The sequence below is a fragment of the Gopherus evgoodei genome, chromosome 2, assembly GCF_007399415.2.
Source record: "Gopherus evgoodei ecotype Sinaloan lineage chromosome 2, rGopEvg1_v1.p, whole genome shotgun sequence".
Taxonomy (NCBI): Eukaryota; Metazoa; Chordata; order Testudines; family Testudinidae; genus Gopherus; species Gopherus evgoodei.
Window position 1 is genome coordinate 33,367,966 of NC_044323.1, and position 25,896 is coordinate 33,393,861.

The window sequence follows — 25,896 nt, forward strand, 5'->3', positions numbered from 1 at the left end:
GTCACTCATTCCTTCCTCCGTGAAAGCAATGGCAGACAATCATTTCACGTCCTTTTTCCCTGGATTGCCCTGGCAGACGCCATAGCATGGCAACCATGGAGCCCATTTTGCCTTTTGTCACTGTCACCGTATGTTTACTGGATGCCACTGACAGAGGCAGTACTGCAGTGCTACACAGCAGCATTCATTTGCCTTTTCAGGGTAGCAGAGACAGTTATCAGTTGTTCTGTACCGTCTGCCATGCCATTGTAAATTGGCGATGAGATGACGGTTATCAGTTGTTCTGTACCGTCTGCTGCTATCATGGGTGCCTCTGGCTGACCTTCGCCGAGGTTGGCCGGGGCGCAAAGACAAAAATGGGAATGACTCCCTGGGTCATTTCCTCCTTTATGTTTTATCTAAAATAGTCAGTCCTGCCTAGAATATGGGGCAAGTGTATTAGAGAACCACTGTACCAGAGAACCAGAGAGCACAGCCACTCCGTGTCAGATCCCACAGAAATGATGAGCTGCATGCCATTCTAGGGAGTGCCCCTGCAACAATCCCACCCGTTGCTTCCCTCCTCCCCCAACCCTCCTGGGCTACCGTGGCAGTGTCCCCCCATTTGTGTGATGAAGTAATAAAGAATGCAGGAATAAGAAACACTGACTTGTTAGTGAGATAAAATGAGCGGGAGGCAGCCTCCAGCTGCTATGATAGTCCAGGCAGGACATTAAACGGTGCGGGGGAGAGGAGCCCAGCATCCCGCTGCTATGATAGTCCAGGCAGTACAGAATCTTTTCTTTAGACATAAAAGGGCGGGGGCTGATGGAGCTCAGCCCCCAGTTGCTATGATGAGGATGGGTACCAGCCATTCTGTACCAACTGCCGGGAATGACCGGGAGTCATTCCTATTTTTACCCAGGCGCCCCCGGCCGACCTCACCTGAGGCCAGCCAGGAGCACTCACGGGCTGATGATAAGGACGGCTATCAGTCATTTTGTACTGTACCGTCTGCCACCGGGGAGGGGAGGGGAGGGGAGAGGATGCTGCTGTTTAGTACCGCAGCACTGCGTCTACCCACAGCATGCAGTAGACATATGGTGACATTGAAAAAAGTCAAGAAATGATTTTTTTCTCCTTTTCTTTCACGGGAGGGGAGGGGGCAGTAAATTGATGAGATATACCCTGAACCACCCCGGACAATGTGTTTGACCCTACAGGCATTGGGAGCTCAGCCAAGAATGCAAATGATTTTTGGAGACTGCTGGATAGCTGGAGTCCTCAGTCCCCCCTCCCTCCATGAGCGTCCATTTGATTCTTTGGCTTTCCGTTACGCTTGTCACACAGCACTATGCTGTGGACTCTGTATCATAGCCTGGAGATTTTTTTTCCAAATGCCTTGGCATTTCGTCTTCTGTAAAGGAGCTCAGATAGAACAGATTTGTCTCCCCATACAGCGATCAGATCCAGTATCTCCCGTACGGTCCATGCTGGACCTCTTCTTGGATTTGGGACTGCATCGCCACCTGTGCTGATCAGAGCTCCACGCTAGGCAAACAGGAAATGCAATTTAAAAGTTCGCAGGGCTTTTCCTGTCTACCTGGCCAGTGCATCCGAGTTCAGATTGCTTTCCAGAGCGGTCACAATGGTGCACTGTGGGATACTGCCCGGAGGCCAATAGCGTCGATTTGTGGCCACACTAACCCTAATCCGACATGGCAATACCGATTTCAGTGCTACTGCTCTCGTCGGGGAGGAGTACAGAAACCAGTTTAAAAAGCCCTTTATATCGATATTAAGGGCCTCGTTGTGTGGACGGGTGCAGGGTTAAATCGGTTTAACACTGCTAAATTCAGTTTAACACGTAGTGTAGACCAGGCCTAACTGTGCTCAAATGCTTCTTGGATCGGGTTTTAATGAGTATTGAATATCCCACAATACATGTCTGAGCATAGATGTTTTTAGTCCTGGCATTTGCCAATAAAATTGCTGCATTTGTCCATTTAGCAAATAGGTGCTATGAATATGATGTGCAGAGTTCCAAGTATTAACAGTAAATGACTTGATTAGAAGATTTACAGATCACACAACTTTAACAAACAGAGAAGCAAGACCAAACTCTGCTGTGCCATTGACTTCACTAAGGCTACACATGATGCAAGTCAGAGCAGAACTTGGCCTGTGGTATTTTTATATATGCTTTTTATGTGCTTGTTATGTATTCATTGAAATAAATCTACTTAATTCCAAGTGTCATGCTGATTATGGGCACTATATTGAATATTTGTTAGAAATTCAACAAGGAGCTTCCATAAGCTGATACAATCAATCATGTGGGCCACTAGGCACAAGTCAGTGGGTGCAAGCACTCTGCAGAGAGATTGGTGGACCAGCTGGGATCCATAATCCAGCTGCTTAGCTGGGGGACACATTTTTCCTACTTGATGTGTGAAGTCTATGAATGGGCCTGAAGAACAATTCACAAACAGTGGGAGCTTTTGGGTCAGTCTGGTCAAAAATGTTCTAATCTCCAGTCCTGCTGAACCTAAAAAGGGAGAGGGTGGATAGATGTGGGGCACTGTATCCTGGCCCTCTCCACCTGTCTGGCAAAATGATATAATCAGGAAGTCAGGGAATAGCTAAATGGAAACCTGCTGCCAATGCCTCCTGGCATTAATGGCTTTGTCTCTATTTTCCAAATGGCCTAAGACTTAAGGGCACCATTTGGCACTTGATCCCCAACCCGCTATACACAAGGACAGCCACCCAAAGCATGCTCCGTTACATCAGTGAAAATCCAGACTAATTCCATGTGGCCTTCTCTCTCTAATTTTGTTTTCTAGTCTTTCCAGTGTTAAAACAAAATTACCAACAGTTTTTTAAATCGGCAAATTTTTGTCCAAAGCAGAATACAAAATGCCTTGTATAGCAACAGGCCTCTTGCAGAATTACATCTAGGGAACAGCAGCAGCCTTGGTCTTTTGAACACTCATGTGCTGTCGAAATTATACACAGTGTGTTCAACCACATGAAGATTAATGTAGCAAGACAGAGATGAAAACAACATATTGCATGAGATGACTTTGGCACAAAGGACTCTTAAAAAACCACAGACTGTACAGTTTGGGTATTTACAGATACCACAAATGTTGGCCACAATGTTCCAATCACCATACATGCTACAAATGTGATGTGAGAACAGGAAGCTCCACCTGCCATCTGAGCAATGCTTCAGCTGTTACTGAGGCTGATTAAACAAAACTCCCTCCCATGTTAGTGCAGGATTGTAGATTGCTATTCATTCCAGCTAATACTGTGAATGGCAGTTTGAAAAAAATATTCAGCCCCATTTTAGAATGTCAGCCAACAGCTGCTCATTGTTAGACATTCCATATGATAAAAAGGAAGGGACGGAGGGAAACTAAGTTCTGGCCACATCTAATTTGCTGTATTTTATGTTGGGCTAGTGTGATAGATGCTAGCAGAGTGTATGTATAGTCCCAATAACCTGCTTGGATTAGAATGCTAATAACCCTCAATAGATAAGTCTACAGTGATATCAGTTAATAAGATCTTTCAACAGGTATATAACCATTTAATATGAATCATTCTTTCAGATGAATAGGCAGTGGAAGTGTTGACTTGTACTGCTTCTATATTTTAATATGTTATCATGTATGAAATTAATCTGTATCACCACTGTAGGTCATTTATATTTTGATTGTGTTCCATCATGTGTGTCTGTGTATATAATTTGCACACACACATCCATATACGGGGCTCTGGGTTGTGGGGGAGGCTCAGGGCTGGAGCAGGGGAGTGGGGCACAGGGTTGGGGTGCGGGCTTACCTTGGGTGGCTCCCAGTCAGTGGGGCAGCGAGGGCGCTAAGGCAGGCTTCCTGCCTGCCCTGGCACCACAAACTGCACTGTGCCCTGGAAGTGGCCAGCAGTAGGTCTGGCTCCTAGGTGGAGGCACGCAAGTGGCTCCGTGAGGCTCTTGTCTGCAGGCACCTCCCCCCATCCCAGCTCCCATTGGCTGGTTCCTGGCCAATAGGAGTGTGGAGCCGGTGCATGGGGTGAGGACAGCACGTGGAGCCTTGTGGCTCTCCCACCTAGGAGCCGGACCTGCTGTTGGCTGCTTCCGTGGCACAGCACGGTGTCAGAACAGGTAAGAACTAGTCTGCCTTAGCTGGGCAGCACTGCCGATGGGACTTTTAACGGCCCAGGCGGTGAAGTTGACCAGAGCCACTGCGACTTTGTGCCTTACATTCCGCAACCCAGTATCGGCTCGTGACCGGCAGTTTGAAAATCACTGCTCTAGAAGACAGCTATCCTTCTGCTGTGAGAGACATACAGTGTTTTGTATGATCATCTATTATGACCTATGCCTGGATTCTTGTCAATGGTCAAAACCATAGAGGTGCATATGCTCAAGTAAGCCCTGCTCCTGTTTTGGGATCTGCTAGCATGGATTCCTGCACTTGTGTGGAAACCCACTGAAATCAGTCATTGTTCTGTTGCCTTCAGTGTACTCCCCATCACAACATCAAATCCTAGTCAACCCGCCACCCCTACACCATCCCTCCAGCAGCTGTCCCACGCCTCTCAAATGGAGCAGCTGGCAGGGAGTTCCCCTTGACTTTGGAACTCAGTCCCTTCACTGGTCCCCAGGAACCTGAACTTTTCCAGGCATGTAGCTTCCCCTAAGCATTCGGGGCAAAGGGAGGCAAGGCCTGGGGAAGGTATCTGGAGAATTCTGGAGTGGGATGATTTTATTTATTTATTTATTTAGTGTTGTGATGGGGGAATGTGGAAGGTGACAATACTGGTGGGCTGGGGACAGTTTGTTTAATTTGATTTGAACTGGTTTTAAAGGCATTATGTATCTTATTTTTTTAAAAGGGGGCCCAGAACACTTTTTGTAACGAATAAAATATATTTCAAATGTGTGAAGTAAAAACAGTAGTGCAGGTTACTATTATTGTCATACCCTGTTATGCCTCTTCAGCAACCTTCTTCAGGCTGCGCACCCCAGCTTTGGGCTCACCTCTGTCAAGGAGATCCCCAGGAGTTAGAGGTGTGACTTGGTTGGTTTTTTGCTTTGGTTTGGGTATTTTTAGGAAAATTAAAAGCACAAAGATGGGGGTGGGGAGTGGGAAGCCAGGAGGGAGGGTGGTTGGGTGCTGCCACTAAGGGGTGGCAGGTCCGTGTGTGTGTGAGTTGCAGAGTGAGACACCCTCTCCCCCCCACACACCGTGCAGCAGTAGCTCCTGGCCCATGGAGACAGCTGGCTCAATTTTCCCCACTTGAGGCATTGCGACCTGGGGGCCCTGCCACTCTGCCATCAGGGCAGCCAGGCCAAATCTGAGTGGCACTCTGACCTCGTCCTTGGTGCATGGAATCAAAATGCCCAGCATGGGAAGCTGAGCCCAGCCAGCCCCCCAGGACAGGAGCTCCTCCAACCGGAACATATGCTGGCTTTCTTGCATTTTCTCTCCACTCCCGCCCACTTTAAATGTCATGACCCTTTGTACCCTTTCATGATCCTCTAAGCCCTCCACAGTTTGAGAAATGCTGCTCTATAGTGATAAATGGGCAACAGAAAAGCAACAGATCTACTGTATGTAAAGTTAGAAATTACCCCCATGCTGCCCCCTTGTGACTGTGCTGTAGTGAAGATGAGTTTGCTAAAGACTCGGGCCCCTTGTTCCATGTTGTGATGGAAATAGTGTTCTCTTCCTTATCTCATTCTCATTGTTAGATAGAGTGGCTCATTGCTGTCCTGATCACTTCTTGGAGTGGCAACAGCATTATCCTCAGAAAAGCCCACTGGTGCAAACGTTCCAAGAGCGACAGTGTAGAGATGAAGAACACGTCTTTCTCTGAATGAGAGACTACAGGATCTTGAACATTTAGTCAAGATGAGGCATAGCGAAGGGGAATCCGTACATGGAAGCCACCAAAAAAGCATTCTATTAAATGTGCCAGGAATGCATGTTAACTCTGTTCTGCTCTGGGTGACTTATGTTCAAAGTTGTGAACTTATTTCCTGTAGCAGTATCCCATAGCTATGGGTTACAACTGAAGGCCAGAACAAAGAGTCTTATTACTAAACTTATGGGTCAGAAAATCCTCAGCACTCTTGCCTAAGGTTTAATCATGTCAAACAGTGTAGATACCTGTCAAGGATGATCCTGCAGTGACAGCTGGTTTCACAGTCGCCAGGTTTGCCCATCCAGAGGCCAAACTGGCCCTCTGTACTGCACGTTTGTAGTTATCATATAGTGTCTTGCCATACTGGGGAAATAAAGCGCATCTTTAATCCTGAAGCAGAGTCAATGCAACTGTCTGCATGTCCAAACATACATTTGCTGTGAGCTGCATTTTTTTGAACCCTTTCCCAAATTTTGTTAGAAAGCAGCTATTTCTACAAAAACTGAGCCTGAATCTGTACTGGGACATGCCAGAGAGAATCCCTACACCTGTATGGAGATTCTGTTGACCCCTGCACCCAATTGATTTCAATGGGATTCTGCCCTAGGATCCACTCAATGCAAGATAAGTGCTTAAAATAATACTATAGCACTGTATGCTTCAAAGCACTTTGTAAAGGAGTAGGGGGGGGAAGCCTGGGGGTGTCTATTTGGTGTCATCCCACAGCAAGAAACAATGGCAGATACAGAAGCTAGGATCAAGCCACTTATTATACACTGACTGGATGCAGTGAGCCTCAATGACAGCCAGTTAGTTGAGGGAGTTGGAGGGTGGGGAGGGGAATGGTCTTCATTCTCACCTTGGCAATTCTGATTCCTGTTACCCACTGCTGTAGAGTCCCCTGGTCATCACAGCATAAATACTTGATATATTGTGACTCCTTTTGAATCTGGGGATGCTGGAATGAATAATTCTTGCAGTTAAAAACCTACATATATCAGGCAAAATGTAAAAAAGTCAAAGCCCTATATGGTGATCGCAATGGAAACACTGACTTTCTAGAGCATGTTAACATGAAGATGACAATTATCAGTGTGTAAAAAATGAAATCACAAACTTCAGCACACAGGGATTAACATTTGTAGCATTTGCTTATAACAAAGGTTGTAAGAGAGGTCTGCAATGTAAATACCTGAGTTTTAGAAAGCTAAAATGTGACCTACAGGTCAATAAAGTCTAGAAATGTCATGGTTCAGTGCCTAGTGCTCAATGTGTAAACAGAGGAAGTCTGTTGCAATCTGTAACACATCCAGCCTGAAAGTGCAACGTGATTATCATTTCTAAAGAGCATATTTAATTTGGATAAGCACAGACCATGAGCTGAAACAGATTTTTGTCTTTAGACTCATTGTCTTCCTGTGAGACTAGCTCTAGCGCTATTCCAAGTTTTTGTTCTATGCCCCTTTATCCTTTGTACCTCTCACCAACACTGCTGCAAAATTCCATCCTATTGTAGCTATAGGATTATAAATAATGCAACACCACCAAACGTAACCACTTTTTCCAGGGCACTTAAATCCTTTGATTTTTTGAAGTGGATCTGGAACCCTTACTGCTACTGCTCAACACTGACATATCCCTACAGCTCAGAGTCTGTTACAAATTTCAGTCAGACTGCTTGCCTGAAAATTGCACCTACTGATTTTAGATTTTGGAGGAACTATCCTCCAATGCTACAGTACAGTAGGATGTAAACCCCGGGCAGCTCTGAAACTCTTGGGCAGGAGATTTATGCTACCATCTATTGGTGAATAAGGAGATGAGACAGGATGAGCAGACCTTATTTGCATGTTTGTTATCCGCCCTCCCAGTGTGAACATTGGTTGTTTTGGTTAAAATTAATTAAAGTGCTGGATGGGGGGGGGGGATTAAATGTTATCCTATTGTGTGACAAAAGGGCATAAAACTGTACTTTATATGCCCTGAGAGGAGTTGCCATAACCCAAACTATTGCACAGCTGGGCAGTACACTAGTCACACGGGGTTCCTACCTTGTGAGAAGTAAATCTCTTGTGGCCAGGACTGTGCTCAAGGGTCCTTTGTCACTGAACCCCTTCCACAGTGCAATGATAGAACAGAGTTAACTCTGGTAAGGACCTATGTCTGTCACCTACATAGCATCTCTAGAGCAGCACTCACTGTGGCTGGGTTCGGAGTCCGAGGACCTGCATCCTGATAAGATATGATGCAGAGGTAGTACTAAGGCAGTACTTCCTCTTTGGGGCCAGAGATGAGCCTGCCTGACTGTACTCCCACATTCCAGGACTAACCACTGACCAAAAAAACACCCTCAAAACCATGAGTGGGTGGCGTACATGGGGTGCACCAGTGAGAAAGCAAGGTGTTAAAGGGACATGCACCTCTACCTCAATATAACGCTGTCCTCAGGAGCCAAAATATCTTACCACATTATAGGTGAAACCGCGTTATATCGAACTTGCTTTGATCCGCTGGAGTGCGCAGCCCTGCCCCCCTCCCGAGCGCTGCTTTACTGCATTATATCTGAATTCATGTTATATCAGGTCGTGTTATATTGGGGTAGAGGTGTATGTCCATTGGCTGTTCACATCAGCAGGTGGGGAAACTGGGGCAAGGGATTACTGCCAAAGAGACTGTGTGGGTGAGTGTTTTACCTACTACTCATATAAACATATGAATGACTTACTGTATGTTGCTGTGTTTCCCAAAATTAATACTGTATTCCTTTCCCCTAGTAACATTTTCTTTGTCTCATACACAAAGTTGGTGCATGTCAGAGGGGAAGCACTGCCAGTTAAGCATTGCACAGAGGTTTCTGGGTAGTGGTTCAGGCTTGTGGCAGTATTGGTTAATTCTAGGCGGAACCCCTAGATATTTGAACCTGGCCATTTTTGCTGCTGACAACTGCTGACAGAAGGGTTATAAGGACATTATTACTGGCTTATTTCACTGCTTCTATCCAAGTGCACTGTTGGTGGTTTATCCTGGAAAACTCCAACTCAGAACATCCAAGGTCCACTTCAGTTTCCCGGTGTGAAGAACATCTCCAGACTAGAGCCCCTTTCATACGGGGGCTAGAATGGACATATGGATAATTTCAACTCCTGACGCGCCTGTCACAAGGTATCAGGGAATTTTTGGTCGGACTTGTAATATTCTATTCAGTCCAGCAGATGGCACCAAATACTTTTCAATAGTTTTATAGCACTGGCGGCTCATGATGCTACCAAATGGCCGGGCACATACGCTGAGAGAGAGGGTCCTCTCCTCCCACCAAAATGAACAGCAGTTCAATGATCCTTCAAATACCATGAGTCTCCCTCATTTTTTTAAATACCACATTTAATATCACTTAGAAGAACTTCCTGAAAGGAAATTTCTCATTAACCCAAATAACTTGGACAAACACTGGGAGAAACTTGCTCACTGGAATCAACAATGCTGAAAAGGAAGTAGCATGACTGTGCCAGCTAAGCATTGCCGTAGTTTAGGGGTGATGAAGAGCCATAATGTTCAAGAGAACTGAGAGGGACTCAGCCTCAAGAATGCCTCTCAGCATTACCCAGCACACAGCAAACACACCTCCAGGCTCAGTGCACACTGTGTGTGGAAAAGCTCCCTGGAATGATCAGATGGTAAAGCAAAAACATTTTCTTCTCTGAAGAGGTTTATCTCCCTTTTCCTTGGAAACATCCAGCAATCAAGTGAATTATAAAGGACAACAGTTCAAAAAGCACCTCCTCAGATGCCATGGCTCCAGTGAAAAGTGATAACATCCAAGCAAACTCCAAAGAAGCAGAAATGGAGTTCAGGCATTATGTTAAAAGCCACAGAAAACCTATAGGGCCTGAAAAATAATCTATAACAGATTTTATTACATTTCAGTGCACTACATTTCTATAGCATAGATCGCACAGTGCTTAATAAAGGTGAGGAGGTAGTATTATCACCATTTTACAGATGGGGAAACTGAAGCACATATTGGCTAAGGGCCTGATTTTCAGAAGTGTTGAAATTCCACATGAAATCAGAAAGAGTTGCAGGTTCTCAGCCCCTCTGAAAATTAGGCCTTTCAGGGACTTGCCAAAGATCACCCAGAAAACCAGTAAAAGGGTCAGGAATAGAACCTAGGCCATCTCCACTCCAACCCTCTGGCTTCTTTCCAAGTGTCATGTAACACACTGTGTCCCTCCCAAGCATTATTTGTATAGATAAAGAATAAGGAAACACTTAAATATAAAGACCTTATTTTTCAAGAAGCTGAACAAAACCAAAAAGGTTCTGCGCAGATGAATTTAAAGTATAAAGTAAACCTTATGCCTAAAGAAAACAAAATAGAACACACTGAAAACCTACAGTGAAATAGGAACCGAAAGATGTGGTTTGTATGCCTTGTGTCTAATGATCAAAACAAGAGTGTGTGTGACAGAGAGAATCTCTCAATAACATGTTATCTTTCTTCACCTTCTTCCAACCATGACAATGAAAAATAAGCTATAGATATTCAGTTATCTCATGGACTTCCTTGCCCAAAAATGTGTAAAGCTAGTTACTTACCTAAAGCTTCTGGGAGGTGTTACTGTCTACGAAACTGAGCACTGATCCGCAAACTGATGGCTTTGGAGTTAGCCACTTCTGGCATTTTTGGCCTATTGATTTTGGGGTACCTTCTTGGTTTTTAGGTGCCCATTTTGAGATCCCTTGAGGAGTGGTTTTTCAGAAATGCTGAGCATCTGCTACAATTGAAATCAATGCGAATGGTGTGTGCTCAACACTTTGGAAAATCAACCCCAAAGTATCAAGTTGGACACCCAGAAAACTGAGGTAAAAGTGTGGCTAATTGCTTCTAAATTCAGCTACATTCTGACTCCATATATTCCCTGCAACGAGAATGCCAGCCAGGAGGCTTGCCTGATTTACCTAAAACGTGCAAAGAATCTGCTTATCTAAAACGACTGCATTGTCGTAAGGTAATTCTGCTTCTAACTTACACTTCCCGAGTGACTGAAGCAATACTTTTGGTTTAACTATTTTTTTTTAAAGATAGCTACTGTTAACTAAAGAGAATAACTTTTCAGAGAAAAGAAAAAGCATTTATTATATCCCTTCCCTCACTCTGCCTCTATATTGTATAGGCACCAATCCTGCAGAAACTTACACACTTACTTAGACTGTGAGCTCTTCAGTGCAGGGCCCTGTTTCCCTACAATCTCTGAAACAGCTTATTAAGAAATCTTTTTACATTTGCTTTTTTCAGGTTATTAGTGGAGGCCTGATTTTAATTTAAATACTCACCTGAAATGTTGATGCTAAAGGATTAAATTGTTTCAGATGAAGAGGCAAAAATGCTCTCTTGTTCTGTATCCTTTTTGTTTCCTTTCTAGGACTCTCTCATATCATCTTCTCTCTCAAATGCACTTACTTCTCACTTTTACATTTTTAAAAGGGTGTCCTACAGAGTGTACACTTTATAGGCATCTGCGAGGGGATATGTTAGCTGTGGAAGAGGAGAGAACCAGCAGTGGACCAAATGAAGGACCAAATTATCTGCTGGAGTAACTCCATTATAGGAAAAAAAGCTACTGGAGCAGAGAATTTGGCTCTAAAATTCTTGTGAACATTAGAGATCTGAGAGAGATGTGGCAGACTCCAGAGGATACCAAGAAAGCTACAGTGGGCTACAAGGAAAAATTACACAGCTGCAGAAATGGAGTATGATGATGCCTTTGTCTCAGTTTATCCCCAGGAAACCATTTTGTTTCATCCTAGATTAATTCAGCATTATGCACCATTACCTTCAGATTACTCAAGCAAAACCAGCACCAATAAACCATAATTAAATTCACTCAGTCTCAGACACATCAGGCTGACTAAACCAGTCAATTTGCATATAGATTACCTTGCTATTTGTCTGCATTGAAGGGTTTTTCATCATGGCATGAGATAACTGGCTTCAGGACTGGTGAATACTCTCACACAGACACAAGATAAAACACTATAATGTTCAAGGTTTCTGTTAAACACAATGGAAAATTTCACAAAGGAGATCAACTGAACCTTCTTGCCAAGGTGGGATCCTCTGGCTTTGGAATGGTTTCAGCTAGGGCTGTCGATTAATCACAGTTAACTCACACGATTAACTCAAAAAATTAATTGTGATTAAAAAAAGTAATCGCGATTAATTGCACTGTTAAACAATAGAATACCAATTGAAATTTATTAAATACAGTATTTTGGATGTTTTTCTACATTTTCAAATATATTGATTTCTATTACAGCACAGAATAAAAAGTGTACACTGCTCACTTTATATTATTTTTATTACAAATATTTGCACTGTAAAATGATAAAAGAAATAGTATTTTTCAATTCATTTCATACAAGCACTGTAGTACAATCTCTTTATTGTGAAAGTGTAACTTACAAATATAGGGTTTTTTTGGTTACATAACTGCACTCAAAAACAAAACAATGTAAAACTTTAGAGCAGGGGTCGGCAACCTTTCAGAAGTGGTGTGCCGAATCTTCATTTATTCACTCTAATTTAAGGTTCTGCGTGCCAGTAATACATGTCAATGTTTTTAGAAGGTCTCCTTCTATAAGTCTATAATATATAACTAAACTATTATTGTATGTAAAGTAAATAAGGCTTTTAAAATGTTTAAGAAGCTTTATTTAAAATTAAATTAAAATGCAGAGCCCCCCGAACTGGTGGCCAGGATCCAGGCAGTGTGAGTGCCACTTAAAAATCAGCTCACATGCCGTCTTCGGCACTCGTGCCATAGGCTGCCTACCCCTGCTTTAGAGCCTACAAGTCCACTCAGTCTTACTTCTTGTTCAGCCAATCGCTCAGACAAACAAGTTTGTTTACATTTATGTAAGATACTGCTGCCTGCTTCTTATTTACAATGTCACCTGAAAGTGTGAGCAGGTGTTAGCATGGCACTTTTGTAGCTGGCATTGCAAGGTATTTACGTGCCAGATATGCTAAACATTCATACGCACCTTCATGCTTCTGCCACCATTCCAGAGAACATGCTTCCATGCTGATAATGCTCATTAAAAAAATAATTCATTAATTAAATTTGTGACTAAACTTCTTGGAGGAGAATTGTGTGTGAGCAAAGCCCAGAGGTAAGTGGGGAACAAGACCTGGGAGATGGGTTGGAAACAGGAGGGAGCACGGGCTATAATGGCAGAGAGGAAGGAGGGTCAGGGCAAAGCTGGGAGGCAAGATCAAACCAGTATCTTAGATGCCTTTATACAAATGCAAGAAGTATGGGTAATAAGCAGGAAGAACTGGAAGTGCTAATAAATAAATACAACTATGACATTATTGGCATTACTGAAACTTGGTGGGATAATACACACAACTGGAATGTTGGTGTGGATGGGTATAGTTTGCTCAGGAAGGATAGACAGGGGAAAAAGGGAGGAGGTGTTGCCTTATATATTAAAAATGTACACACTTGGACTGAGGTGGAGATGGACATAGGAGACGGAAGGGTGGAGAGTCTCTGGGTTAGGCTAAAAGGGGTAAAAAACACAGGTGATGTCGTGCTGGGAGTCTACTAGAGGCCACCTAATCAGGCGGAAGAGGTGGATGAGGCTTTTTTCAAACAACTAACAAAATCATCCAAAGCCCAAGATTTGGTGGTGATGGGGGACTTCAACTATCCAGATATATGTTGGGAAAATAACACCGTGGGGCACAGACTATCCAATAAGTTCCTGGACTGCACTGCAGACAACTTTTTATTTCAGAAAGTTGAAAAAGCTACCGGGGGGAAGCTGTTCTAGACTTGATTTTAACCAATAGGGAGGAACTTGTTGAGAATTTAAAAGTAGAAGGAAGCTTGGGTGAAAGTGATCATGAAATCATAGAATTTGCAATTCTAAGGAAGGGTAGAAAGGAGTACAGCAGAATAGAGACAATGGATTTCAGGAAGGCGGATTTTGGTAAGCTCAGAGAGCTGATAGGCAAGGTCCCATGGGAATTAAGACTGAGGGGAAAAACAACTGAGGAAAGTTGGCAGTTTTTCAAAGGGACGCTATTAAGGGCCCAAAAGCAAGTTATTCCGATGGTTAGGAAAGATAGAAAATGTGGCAAAAAACCACCTTGGCTTACCCTTGAGATCTTGCGTGACCTACAAAATAAAAAGGCGTCATATAAAAAATGGAAACTAGGTCAGATCACGAAGGATGAATATAGGCAAATAACACAGGAATGCAGAGGCAAGATTAGAAAAGCAAAGGCACAAAATGAACTCAAACTAGCTATGGGAATAAAGGGAAACAAGAAGACTTTTTATCAATACATTAGAAGCAAGAGGAAGACTAAGGACAGGGTAGGCCCACTGCTCAATGAGGAGGGGGTAACAGTAACGGGAGACTTGGAAATGGCAGAGATGCTTAATGACTTCTTTGTTTCGGTCTTCACTGAGAAGTCTGAAGGAATGTCTAGTATAGTGAATGCTTACGGGAAGAGGGTAGGTTTAGAAGAGAAAATAAGGAAAGAGCAAGTAAAAATCACTTAGAAAAGTTAGATGCCTGCAAGTCACCAGGGCCTGATGAAATGCATCCTAGAATACTCAAGGAGTTAATAGAGGAGGTATCTGAGCCTCTAGCTATTATCTTTGGGAAATCATGGGAGACGGGGGAGATTCCAGAAGACTGGAAGGGGGCAAATATAGTGCCCATCTATAAAAAGGGAAATAAAAACAACCCAGGAAACTACAGACCAGTTAGTTTAACTTCTGTGCCAGGGAAGATAATGGAGCAGGTAATCAAAGAAATCATCTGCAAACACTTGGAAGGTGGTAAGGTGATAGGGAATAGCCAGCATGGATTTGTAAAGAACAAATCATGTCAAACTAATCTGATAGCGTTCTTTGATAGGATAACGAGCCTTGTGGATAAGGGAGAAGCGGTGGATGTGATATACCTAGACTTTAGTAAAGCATTTGATACAGTTTCGCATGATATTCTTATAGATAAGCTAGGAAAGTACAATTTAGATGGGGCTACTATAAGGTGGGTGCATAACTGGCTGGATAACCGTACTTAGAGAGTAGTTGTTAATGGCTCCCAATCCTGCTGGAAAGGTATAACAAGTGGGGTTCCGCAGGGGTCTGTTTTGGGACCGGTTCTGTTCAATATCTTCATCAACGATTTAGATGTTGGCATAGAAAGTACGCTTATTAAGTTTGCGGACGATACCAAACTGGGAGGGATTGCAACTGCACTGGAGGACTGGGTCAAAATTCAAAATGATCTGGACAAATTGGAGAAATGGTCTGAGGTAAACAAGATGAAGTTCAATAAAGATAAATGCAAAGTGCTCCACTTAGGAAGGAACAATCAGTTTCACACATACAGAATGGGAAGAGACTGTCTAGGAAGGAGTATGGCAGAAAGAGATCTAGGGGTCATAGTGGACCACAAGCTTAATATGAGTCAACAGTGTGATACTGTTGCAAAAAAAGCAAACATGATTCTGGGATGCATTAACAGGTGTGTTGTAAACAAGACACGAGAAGTCATTCTTCCGCTTTACTCTGCGCTGGTTAGGCCTCAACTGGAGTATTGTGTCCAGTTCTGGGCACCGCATTTCAAGAAAGATGTGGAGAAATTGGAGAGGGTCCAGAGAAGAGCAACAAGAATGATTAAAGGTCTTGAGAACATGACCTATGAAGGAAGGCTGAAGGAATTGGGTTTGTTTAGTTTGGAAAAGAGAAGACTGAGAGGGGACCTGATAGCAGTTTTCAGGTATCTAAAAGGGTGTCATCAGGAGGAGGGAGAAAACTTGTTCACCTTAGCCTCCAATGATAGAACAAGAAGCAATGGGCTTAAACTGCAGCAAGGGAGATTTAGGTTGGACATTAGGAAAAAGTTCCTAACTGTCAGGGTAGTTAAACACTGGAATAGATTGCCTAGGGAAGTTGTGGAATCTCCATCGCTGGAGATATTTAAGAGTAGGTTAGATAAATGTCTATCAGGGATGGTCTAGACAGTATTTGGTCCTGCCATGAGGGCAGGGGACTGGACTCGATGACCTCTCGAGGTCCCTTCCAGTCCTAGAGTCTATGAGTCTATGAGTGTCTCCTGTTCTGTTTTACTCGCAGTCTCGGATGATGACCCAGCACATGTTCGTTTTAAGAACACTTTCACAGCAGATTTGACAAAATGCAAAGAAGGTACCAATGTGAGATTCCTAAAAATAGCTACAGCACTGGACCCAAGGTTTAACAATCTGAAGTGCCTTCCAAAATCTGAGAGGGACGAGTCATTTCACAAGTTTTAATAGAGCCACACTCAGATGCAGACACTACAGAACTTGAACCACCAAAAAAGAAAATCAACCTTCTGCTGGTGGCATCTCACTCAGATGATGAAAATGAACATGCATCGTTCTGATTTACTTTGGATTGTTGAGCAGAACCCGTCATCTGCATGGACGCATGTCCTCTGGAATGGTTGTTGAAGTATGAAGGGACATATGAATCTTTAGCGCATCTGACACATAAATATCTTGCTATGACAGTTACAACAGTGCCATGCGAATGCCTGTTCTCACTTGCAGGTGACATTGTAAACAAGGAGCGAGCAGCTTTATCTCCTGCAAATTGTAACCAAATTTGTTTGTCTGAACAATTGGCTGAAATAGGACTGAGTGGACTTGTAGGCTCTGAAGTTTTACATTGTTTGGATCTGAATGCAGTTTTTTTGTACATAATTCTACATTTGTAAGTTCAACTTTCATGATAAAGAGATTGTATTACAGTACTTGTATGAGGTGAGTTGAAAAATTCCATTTCTTTTGTTTTTTACAGTGCAAATATTTGTAATAAAAATAAATATAAAGTGAGCACTGTACACTTTGTATTCTGTGTTGTAATTGAAATAATTATATTTGAAAATGTAGAAAACATCCAAAAATAATTGGTATTCTATTATTAACAGGGTGATTAATCGTGATTAATTTTTTAAATCGCTTGACAGCATTAGTTTCAACCTAACATTACGAAATGACTGTTGATGATGTACATGCTGTTCCCAATACAATCCTCAGATAATGTAGTAGGAGAGCCACATTTCAGGGACAGCTGCTTTATATTTATATTGTATAGGTGCTATCCCCACATAGTGCTGGACACTCTCAGCTTGTGCACTCACTACAGACGTGAGAGGTAATTTCTTCCAGTGGTTGCTAAAAATGGACTTCTAGGAGAAGTATGAGCAGAAGTTTTTGCTTCCCTTTCATTTCTGAGTAGCCAGAGCTGTCAGCAAAAGCGGGTGATCTGGAAAGCTGTGTTACTATGGGGTTTGTTCTTTCTGTCATGCTCTGCATGGCAATAGGAGAGGTATCCTTGTTTGGATACAGGTTTGAATGAAATGTTTCTTTCCAGCTGGCTGTGCATCCCTTTTCTCATCTGTATTGGAGATCAGGAGAGCTTCCTTGGACCGTACCATTAGTGTCCTGTTATGTGCATGGGTGGCCAGAGGCTGTTTATTATTGTTAGATTGTTTGGAGAGGAACTTCTAATACCAGCACCCCACCACTGATATAAAGAGAGCCAAGGATTAGAACTAACATGTGCAATACCCTCATTTGACCTTGAAAGGGAAAAGGTCTGATGTTAAAATAAAGGGTGGTGCCCTTTAAATTTTGGCCGGTGTTAAGTAATGGTTAGTTGAGCAAGATGGAATTATCTGCACGCTTAGAAGGGTTCGTTCCTTCTGAGGTTTTATTTTTTAATAGGTTGTGTTGTTTTTCTTATGTGTAACTTTTCCTTTAAGGAACGGAGGCCTGACGGGATGCCTGGTTTACACGTAAAAGGCCTGTTCCAGTGGTTAGTCTCATTTTATTGAGAGTTATGTCCCAGCATAGGCCAAGTGGGTAAGAGGAGAAAAATATCTTTCAAGCTTTATGGTTCCTCAAATGCCTGAGGACACATGCTGACTCTATCCATTAGCCTAGGCAGAGCCCTTTCCCTACCCTACACTATCTTCCCAGGGTTCCAAAAGATATTAGTTCCAGTTTACTGCTCTGGAATTGATAGAGGCAGCTAAATGTGACTTCAGCTTTCTCATAGATGCTGATTAGCCATCTGGGCTCCTTTCAGTTAGACAAGCCCAGCTGGGCTTGTCTCTGTCTAGTAGTAGCGGGCATTAGGAAGTAGTTATTTGTTTCATCACCTCAGACTCTTTCTGAATCATCCTGACAGGTAACTTCTGAATAAGCTAAACAAAAAGTTCTCTCTTTCACTAGAAGACACTCAGAAGTGCTCTTGAGAAACCTCTAGGAAACTGGTCAACTAGCTTTTACCTTCATTATCTCCTGAGGTATCTTGATGGTTCAAATGGAAAAAAAAATCATTGAAAGGAATAGCTTCCTCTATGCTCAGGGCTAAAGCATGTTTAATGCAGCACTGCAGTGACTGGAAAAAGTCGGGAAGCTGCATTCACAACTCATCACAGTTCGATCAGAAAAGATTCTCCAAACATAAGAGGTTATAACTAAAGGGGCACATCCTCCTTTGATAGAATTCCCACCTTCCCTTTCCAGAAACACTTGACAGTCCTACACATACACACAGGAAGATGCACAGGCGGCAGGTTATATACATTTGCAGTGCCCGAGCACCAGGAATATTCAGGGCTGGGGGCCCTGCTCCAGCAATATTTGGAGCTGGGTCTCTCCCCTGGCCCTGCCTGGATTGGGCCCCGGCCCCCACAGGTCTCCCCCCCACCGCGTCCCTGCCTGGAGCAGGTCCCAGCCCCCGCCTTTCACCCCTCCCCCTGTGTGTCCCCCCCCGCTGCCGCGCCACATCCCTGCCTGACAAAAAGCAGCGCAGTGCCTCTCCCCTGCCTGCTTGTGCTGCCGGAGTAGAGCGGCTCCTGGCAGAACAGCTGTCTGCTGCCCCAGGGTCCTAGTGCCTGCCATCCCCTACTGGCAAGGCAGGCTGCCCTTACCCTGGCCCTTCCGCCCTGGCCCTGAGCCTCTCCAAGGCCCCAAACCCCTCATCCCCAGCCAGAGCCCTCATCTCCTCACACCCTAATCCTCTACCCCAGCCCTGAGCCCCCCACATCATGAACCCCTCATCCTCAGCCCCACAGCCCTTACCCCACACTCCAACCCTCTGCCCTGAGTCCCCTCCTGCATCATGAACCCCTCAGCACCAGCCAGAGCCATCATCCCCTCGCACCCTAATCCTCTGCCCCAGCCTTGAGCCCCCTCCTGCATCATGAATCCCTCATCCTCAGCCCCACAGCCCTCACCCCTGCACTCCCTCCTATCCCCAAACTCCCTCCCAGAGTGTGCACCCCCTCCCCCTTCCCACACATCCCTTCCCACCCCCAAACTCCCTCCCAGAGCCTGCACCTCTCACTCCTTCCTATGCCCCCAGCCCCAGCCCAGAGCCTGCACCCAATCTCCGTCCCAAAGCCTGCACCCCTCATCCCCGCCTGCACACCCACCCCCTGCCTCAACCCAGAGCCTGCACCCAGCACCCAAACTCCATCCCAAAGCCTGCAACCCTCCTGCACCCTAATCCCCAGCCCAGGACCTGCACTCCAGACCTCCCTGCCCAAAGCCCCCTCCCAGAGCCTTAGGCAGTTAGGGGCGGAGTTTGGGGGGGCAGAGTTGGGGGGTGGGTTCTGGGCACCACCAAAATTTCTACAAACTTGCCACCCGTAGGACGATGGTAAGAAACTCTGCTCCCTGCCTTAATCATCTCTTGAGATCCCTTCCATCCCTAAAGACACATGAGATCATAAAATAAAAGAAAGCAATATTTCTTTCAGGGTATACTTCATCACACTGATATTGCGGGGAAGGATCTCTGGAATCAGGTACTAGTTCTGTTGCTTGGATCTAGTCATCTGGTAAGATGGCTCAGTGATGTTTTGGGTTTATTTTGGGGGTGGGTAGGGTGTATGCATGTGATTTCTTCAAAACTAACATTCATGTTGTTTTATGTAGCTTTATCTCAGGCTGTTCTGTTAATCATTCATCCCCTTTGTATGAACAATGGGCCCTTTCAATATCTTTGAAGTATGTGTGAGCATAACCTTAAAAGGTGTGGATGCGAAACCCCAGTATCATAGCCCATATTTTAGTCTTACTAAAATGAGGTCTGGAGAAATCAACTATTCAAAAAATAGTCTCCTTTCACTTACAGGTTAATGCCACTATCTGTCATCATTGCACCTGAATGTATCCACAAGACTATTCCTTTCCATTAATTCATCTTGGACACTATCACAGAATGAAAGACATCTCATGTCATGATTAATCAGTGATGACACTCTAAGATGGTTTGTTCTCCTTTGGCAACTCAGGACAAGTTGTCCCCTGCAGGATAATCTCACTTAGAACACTTGCACTTGAATACTAAACCGAACTAGGAGATGAGCAATTCACCAGTATAAACTTTGTGATAGCTCTACTCCCATTTTCACACTTATACGTCACCAGCATCCACTCAACCTAAAAACAGCCCAACAGTCAACCACAATTCTAGACACTGTTTGAAATGTTACACTTCTGCTCACAGCGGGAGTATATGGAGGCTCAGAGTAAAGAGACCACACTTGTTTAGGCCTGTCCCTAGGTCTTACAGGCAGTGAGAGATAAAAAAGAGCTACATGCAATAGGACCAGAGTTAATGAGATCTCTGGTTTTGCAACTACATCTTAAATGCATTGAGAGGAACTGGTACTTGAGTTGGCTTGCAGCTGTGGTGGGAGTGTGACAGCAGTGCGGTGCTTGCCACATAGGGTAACTGACTGAAGTTATCCAGAACACACCACAGTGTTGTTCCTTTCTTTCCCACAATCCCTCGCACTCAAACTACCACTATCCTCAGCCCCATCATACTGGCAATGGCTGAAAGTAAAAGAGGAAGGGTGCGGTAGAACTTGGCTCTACTGGCCACTATTTCCCCCCATACAACAAGTTTAAAATTTGCAGACCATCTATGTTTAAGGCTCTTTCAACCACTGTAATTGCCAGTTTCAAGAATGCCACAATAAAGTGCAAAATGGTTCCAATCAGGAACCTACCACATGTCCCAGCCTCTGAAAACACATGAGAATAAAAATGAAGACCAATAACAGTAACATAGACTATATTTCTCCTTACTGACAACAGAGCTGTCTGGATATGATGCTTATTCTGTTATGTTGCTAGTACACTTTAAAGGCACTATAGCGAACATTTTTAAGTAAAAGATATTTCAGACTCAAATTTATGATGCATAAACCCCTTCCTCTCAGGCTTTCACAGTTGGTTTTTCACCTCCACCACAGCAGTAAGTGATACAAAGGCGCAACATGTTAACTTCACACATCCAGGGTATTTTAGTTTAATAAATACTTTAGTGCAACAGTGATAATTTGTAGCATAAATTGTTTTTTGTACAAATGGTAGCGCATTGAGTCATAAAGTTCCCACAGTGATGTGAATAATTAAAAACATTGCTGAGCACTCAAAATCATTTTCCTGATGTACTTCATTTTCATCTACTTGCAAAGCAAAGAAAATGTCTAGAAAGCACTTACATTAGTCAAATACTAATTTTGACCACTTTCACCCATTTTGAATGTTATACAGATGCACTGTGGCAGTTAAATATGCTCACAACAGCTTTGAAGTCTTTTACAGAGAACCAACTTCAACTTATTTCTAAAACTGATTGAACTATTTCTCTTTTCTCCATTAACTGTGCATGTATTTTCTGAATAATAAGAATACCTCGCTCTTATATAGAGATTTTCCTTAGTTCAGCGGTTCTCAACCCACGGCCCAATTAGCACACAGCTTAGCCCTGTGTGCCTGGGATCCCAGGTTCTCAGCTGCCCAGCACGGGGGTGTCTGAGCTGTCCCGCTGCCAGCACAGAGGGCTCTGGTTGGGCTGTCCTGCTGCCCAGCACGGCAAGGTTGGGGTCCAGGTCAGGGCTCCTGGCCTGCCCCATGTGGCAGGAGTCTGGCATCGGGGCTGCTGGTAGGCCCATGGGGTTGGGGGTCTGGGGTCAGGACTGCTGGTAGCCCCATGGGGTTGGGGATCTGGGGTCGGGGCTGCTGGTAGACCCATGGGGTCGGGGGTCTGGGGCAGCCAGCGGGCCCCAGGGGGTCTGGGGCAGCTGGCCTGCCCCGTGAGCTTCGGGGTCTGGGGAAGCCACCTGGTCCCATGAGCTCCGGGGTCTGGGGCAGCCGCCCAACCCAGAGAGCTCTGAGGCAACCACCAGGCCCCGCATGGCAGAGTCCACAGGGTTCCCAGTTGCTCTGCTACCCAGCGCGGCGGGGTCCAGCCAGGCTGCCCCGCAGCCCAGCATGGCAGGGTCTGGGCTGCTGGCTGACCCCGTGTGGTGAGAGTCTGGGGTCGTGGCTGCTGGCGAGCCCTGCAGGGTCAGGGATCTGGGGCTTCTGGCCGGCCCTACAAGCTCCAGGGTCCAGAGCTGCTGGCCTGCTCTGTGTGGCAGGGGTCAGGACTGCCATGTGGCCCTGTGGGGTTCAGGGACCAGCAGCTGGACTCTGCCTCACCTGGTGGGGATCTGGGACAGCCGACCGGCCGCGCGAGCTCTGGGGTCTGGGGCAGCCACATGGCGGGCATCCAGGGTGAGCAGCTGGCCCGCCTTACATGGCAGTTATCCAGGGCAGCCGCCCGGCCTTGAGTGATCCAGGGCAGCTGTGTGGCAGGGACCTGGGTTGGCCTGCTGGCCCTGTAGGGTATGGAGTGGGCAGCTGGCCACCTGGCACAGTTAGGTCAGGTTCGGGGCTGCTACTGCTCTACCACGCAGCCACTGCGGCCCAGGTAACACATTGTGGACCACATATGCAGTCCACAATGTGTAATCAGTTGAGAACCACTGCATTAGTTAATCTCAAAGTGTTTTCCAAAGGAGGCAAATATAATTATACCCATTTTACAGATGGGGAAAGTGAGGGAAGAGAGGAAGTGACTTTGCCAAAGTGGTTTGTGGAGAACTGCATTATCTAAACTGCTGAACTGTATTAATCATTTAAATCTGCAAACAGAAAATCAGTCTGATTCATACAAATTATTTGTATTTGGGCCACGTGTAAACTAAACTGGCAAACACTTGAAACTGGACAGACACTTCTTTTTTGGATAACAAGTCCATTAAAATGCAGCTATAACCAGAAAAGAAAAATTAAAAATGGCACTTTGCTGTGTATCTGCCTCTTATTGTCTTTCAAGTTGGCTAAACATTGTTTGGTAGCAGCTCCTATTAGCACCACAGGCCCATAAGAGCTGTAGAAGAGGAATCCATATCTTCTGCCATGTCAGTGTTGTCAGATATGTTCTGATTTCTGAATCTCTATTATTTTAGCTAGTAATCTAGATCCAATTAAGGCAATCTAGTGCCCTAGGCACATCTCACAGTTCTGGCCCTACACCATGGGCTCACCCCTCCACTTGGAGTACAGTGGCAATGCAACACTCCTTCCCTCCCTGAGAGGAACAGGGAGTAGCCTGGGGTCCCTCATCTCCCCAGCTGGAGTAGCAGTAAAAGGAGCCCCAGTACTTTCTCCAGCAGCTGTACTGTAGCTATGTGGGTGAGCCAGGCCCACCATGCTCTTCTTCTGCCAGACAGAGTTGTGCTTTAAAGCATGACATCTGTCGGGCCTCACCCTGCAAGACATTGAGCATCATCTTAAGGGCCCCAATTCATCAAGGCACTCAGTGCAACTACTCATGTGCTTAAAGTTAAATAATTCTTAAAGGTACATTGCTGAATAGGGCCAAAGTGACTAGCAGTTGAGGGTGTGCAGCAGGACTGGCACTAGAGTTTTTCGCGCCCTAGGCGCACGGCCATTTCACCGCCCCCCGCGCCACTCCCGCGGCTCCGGTGGAGCTGCTGCAGTCGTGCCTGCGGAGGGTCCATTGGTCCACAGCCGTGCCTGCGGGAGGTCCACCGGAGCCGCGCGGGACGAGCAAACCGTCCGCAGGCATGCCTGCGACAGCTCCACCGGAGTCGCAGACCAACGGACCCTCCGCAGGCACGACTCCTGCCGCCCCCCCCGGCAAAATGCCGCCCCCCAAAAATCTTGGCGCCCTAGGCGATTGCCTAGTTCACCTCAATGGAAGCGCTGGTCCTGGTGTCCAGTAACATTGCAGGAGGCACTCTGCACCTTACAGGATCAGGCCCTTACCATATCTGTATATGGCAGCAGTTAGAGCACATATTAGCATAACAAACTTCTCTTGTACATACCTTTAAGACAAAGCAGTAATCCGTAGGTGCCTTGTATTTCAGTTTGTACTGAGTACCATAATAAATATTCAAATTCTCAAACTGTATGAAGCAAGCCAAATCCCGGGATGTCTAAAAAAATGGAAACCAAGCATTCTGTTGTTACAGGGAATTAAGCTATGATGCCAGACACATTAAAGGGCCTTTTTTCAAACCGCTTTGATGTGGAATCTTGTTTCAATGTGGAAACTTGTTTTAACTGTTGTGGATTTTATCAAAGCGGAGAGAATGACAAGTGTTTAAGTTGTTCTTAAACTGTAGTGACCGTCAAGACAAACAGAGAAAGGTCAATACACCTTTAGAATTACAGTGAAACATTTTACAACATTCAACATAAATCTGAGTTTTGCTGTTGTAATCCTTTGTTTTGTCTCCAAGTCAGTGACCTGTTCTCCTTACTGAAGAGAGGAAGAAACTTTGATTAAAATAGATATAGGTCCTGCAATGATGCTCCTGCAGTTCTAGGGGGAAAATGGCGTTTGGGTCTAAATAGTTTTTATTCTAAGCAACTGCCTTTCCCTTGGAATGTACAGTCAATGTGTGTACATTTACACGCGAGTAAATGAGCCACATTTCATCTGTTCCTGCTTCAAAACTGCCTTAAAAAGACAATTCCAGCCCCGCTCCCACCTCATCTCCACACACTGGTATCTTTCTGTCTACCACGGTAGGTTACCTATTGTTTGTTTGTACTGTGTTGCTGTGTCAACAAGACCTTGTTGGCCCACTTTGCTATGTTAAGGATTTCTGGGGACAATATATAACCTCCATACTCTTTATACATGTTAATACTAAAAGGTTCTATCTCCATATATTTCTGAATATGCCCAAATACTTAGTAAATTGATGTACACTGGACACCTCAAAGAGCTTCTCTCCTTGGGGGTGGAGGTCATATTTTAGTGTCACATGCTTGCTTGCTAGCTACACTCTCATTAAGATACTTCCTTGGGGTCATTTTATTCACACTAGTAGTGTGTTTATGAATACTGCCATTAAGTGATAGCTCAATCTAAACACCTGACAAGAGGGGACAGTAGCATGAATTCTGCTCTCTGGAATGCGTTGGTATTAATTATAAGCATCTCCCTGTTCAGTACCCAACCTGAAGTTCCTACTGAAGTCTTTGTGAGTTTTGCCATTGACTGCAATGGGGCTAGGATTTCACACTGAGTGCATTCAAATCAGTGAAACTTACGGGCAGCCTCAACACCAAGCCTTCAGTGGGAATGACAAAGGAGTTCTTGCTTTTCCTAGGAACCAATTCATGGTTGAGTCCAATCCGGACAGAATTATTTAAAGGGAAACATTCATCACAGTTATGTAGGGGAAGTAACAACTTATGTAGGAGATAAGTCATTTATTGCAAAGCCATAATGTTATTCCTATTGCATATCCAGACAAAACAAGACTTTAACTACATAATTTAATGAAAAAAGTTTAAACAAGTAACTTGTGTGGTTGGTGCTGCTAACTTCTTGGACTTTCCATTAATGTCAGTTTGTGGGAAGGAGAATGATACTTAGGTGGACTAACGGTTTGAAGCAATGGCTAGTGTGGAAATAGTGACTCGATTACAGTCAAGGACACTTTCTCAAAGCTTTAGAGCCTGACTTGCACTCACAAAACAAGCATAGACCTAGATATTAGGGTATACAA

The 25,896-nt window shown here is 44.7% G+C and overlaps 1 protein-coding gene across 4 annotated transcripts in view; it reads right to left on the reverse strand.

Annotated features, from left to right (window-relative positions):
• The window catches only part of APBB1IP (amyloid beta precursor protein binding family B member 1 interacting protein), a 130,367-nt gene that overhangs the window by 20,602 nt on the left and 83,869 nt on the right, over nucleotides 1-25,896 (reverse strand). For all 4 annotated transcript variants that reach the window (XM_030550300.1, XM_030550298.1, XM_030550297.1 and 1 more), the window contains exons 10-12: nucleotides 24,199-24,309; nucleotides 6,776-6,874; nucleotides 6,162-6,279 (exon numbers count right to left, since the gene is read on the reverse strand). In XM_030550300.1, the coding sequence (XP_030406160.1) occupies nucleotides 6,162-6,279; nucleotides 6,776-6,874; nucleotides 24,199-24,309 (328 nt within the window). The remainder of the gene's footprint in view (nucleotides 1-6,161; nucleotides 6,280-6,775; nucleotides 6,875-24,198; nucleotides 24,310-25,896) is intronic.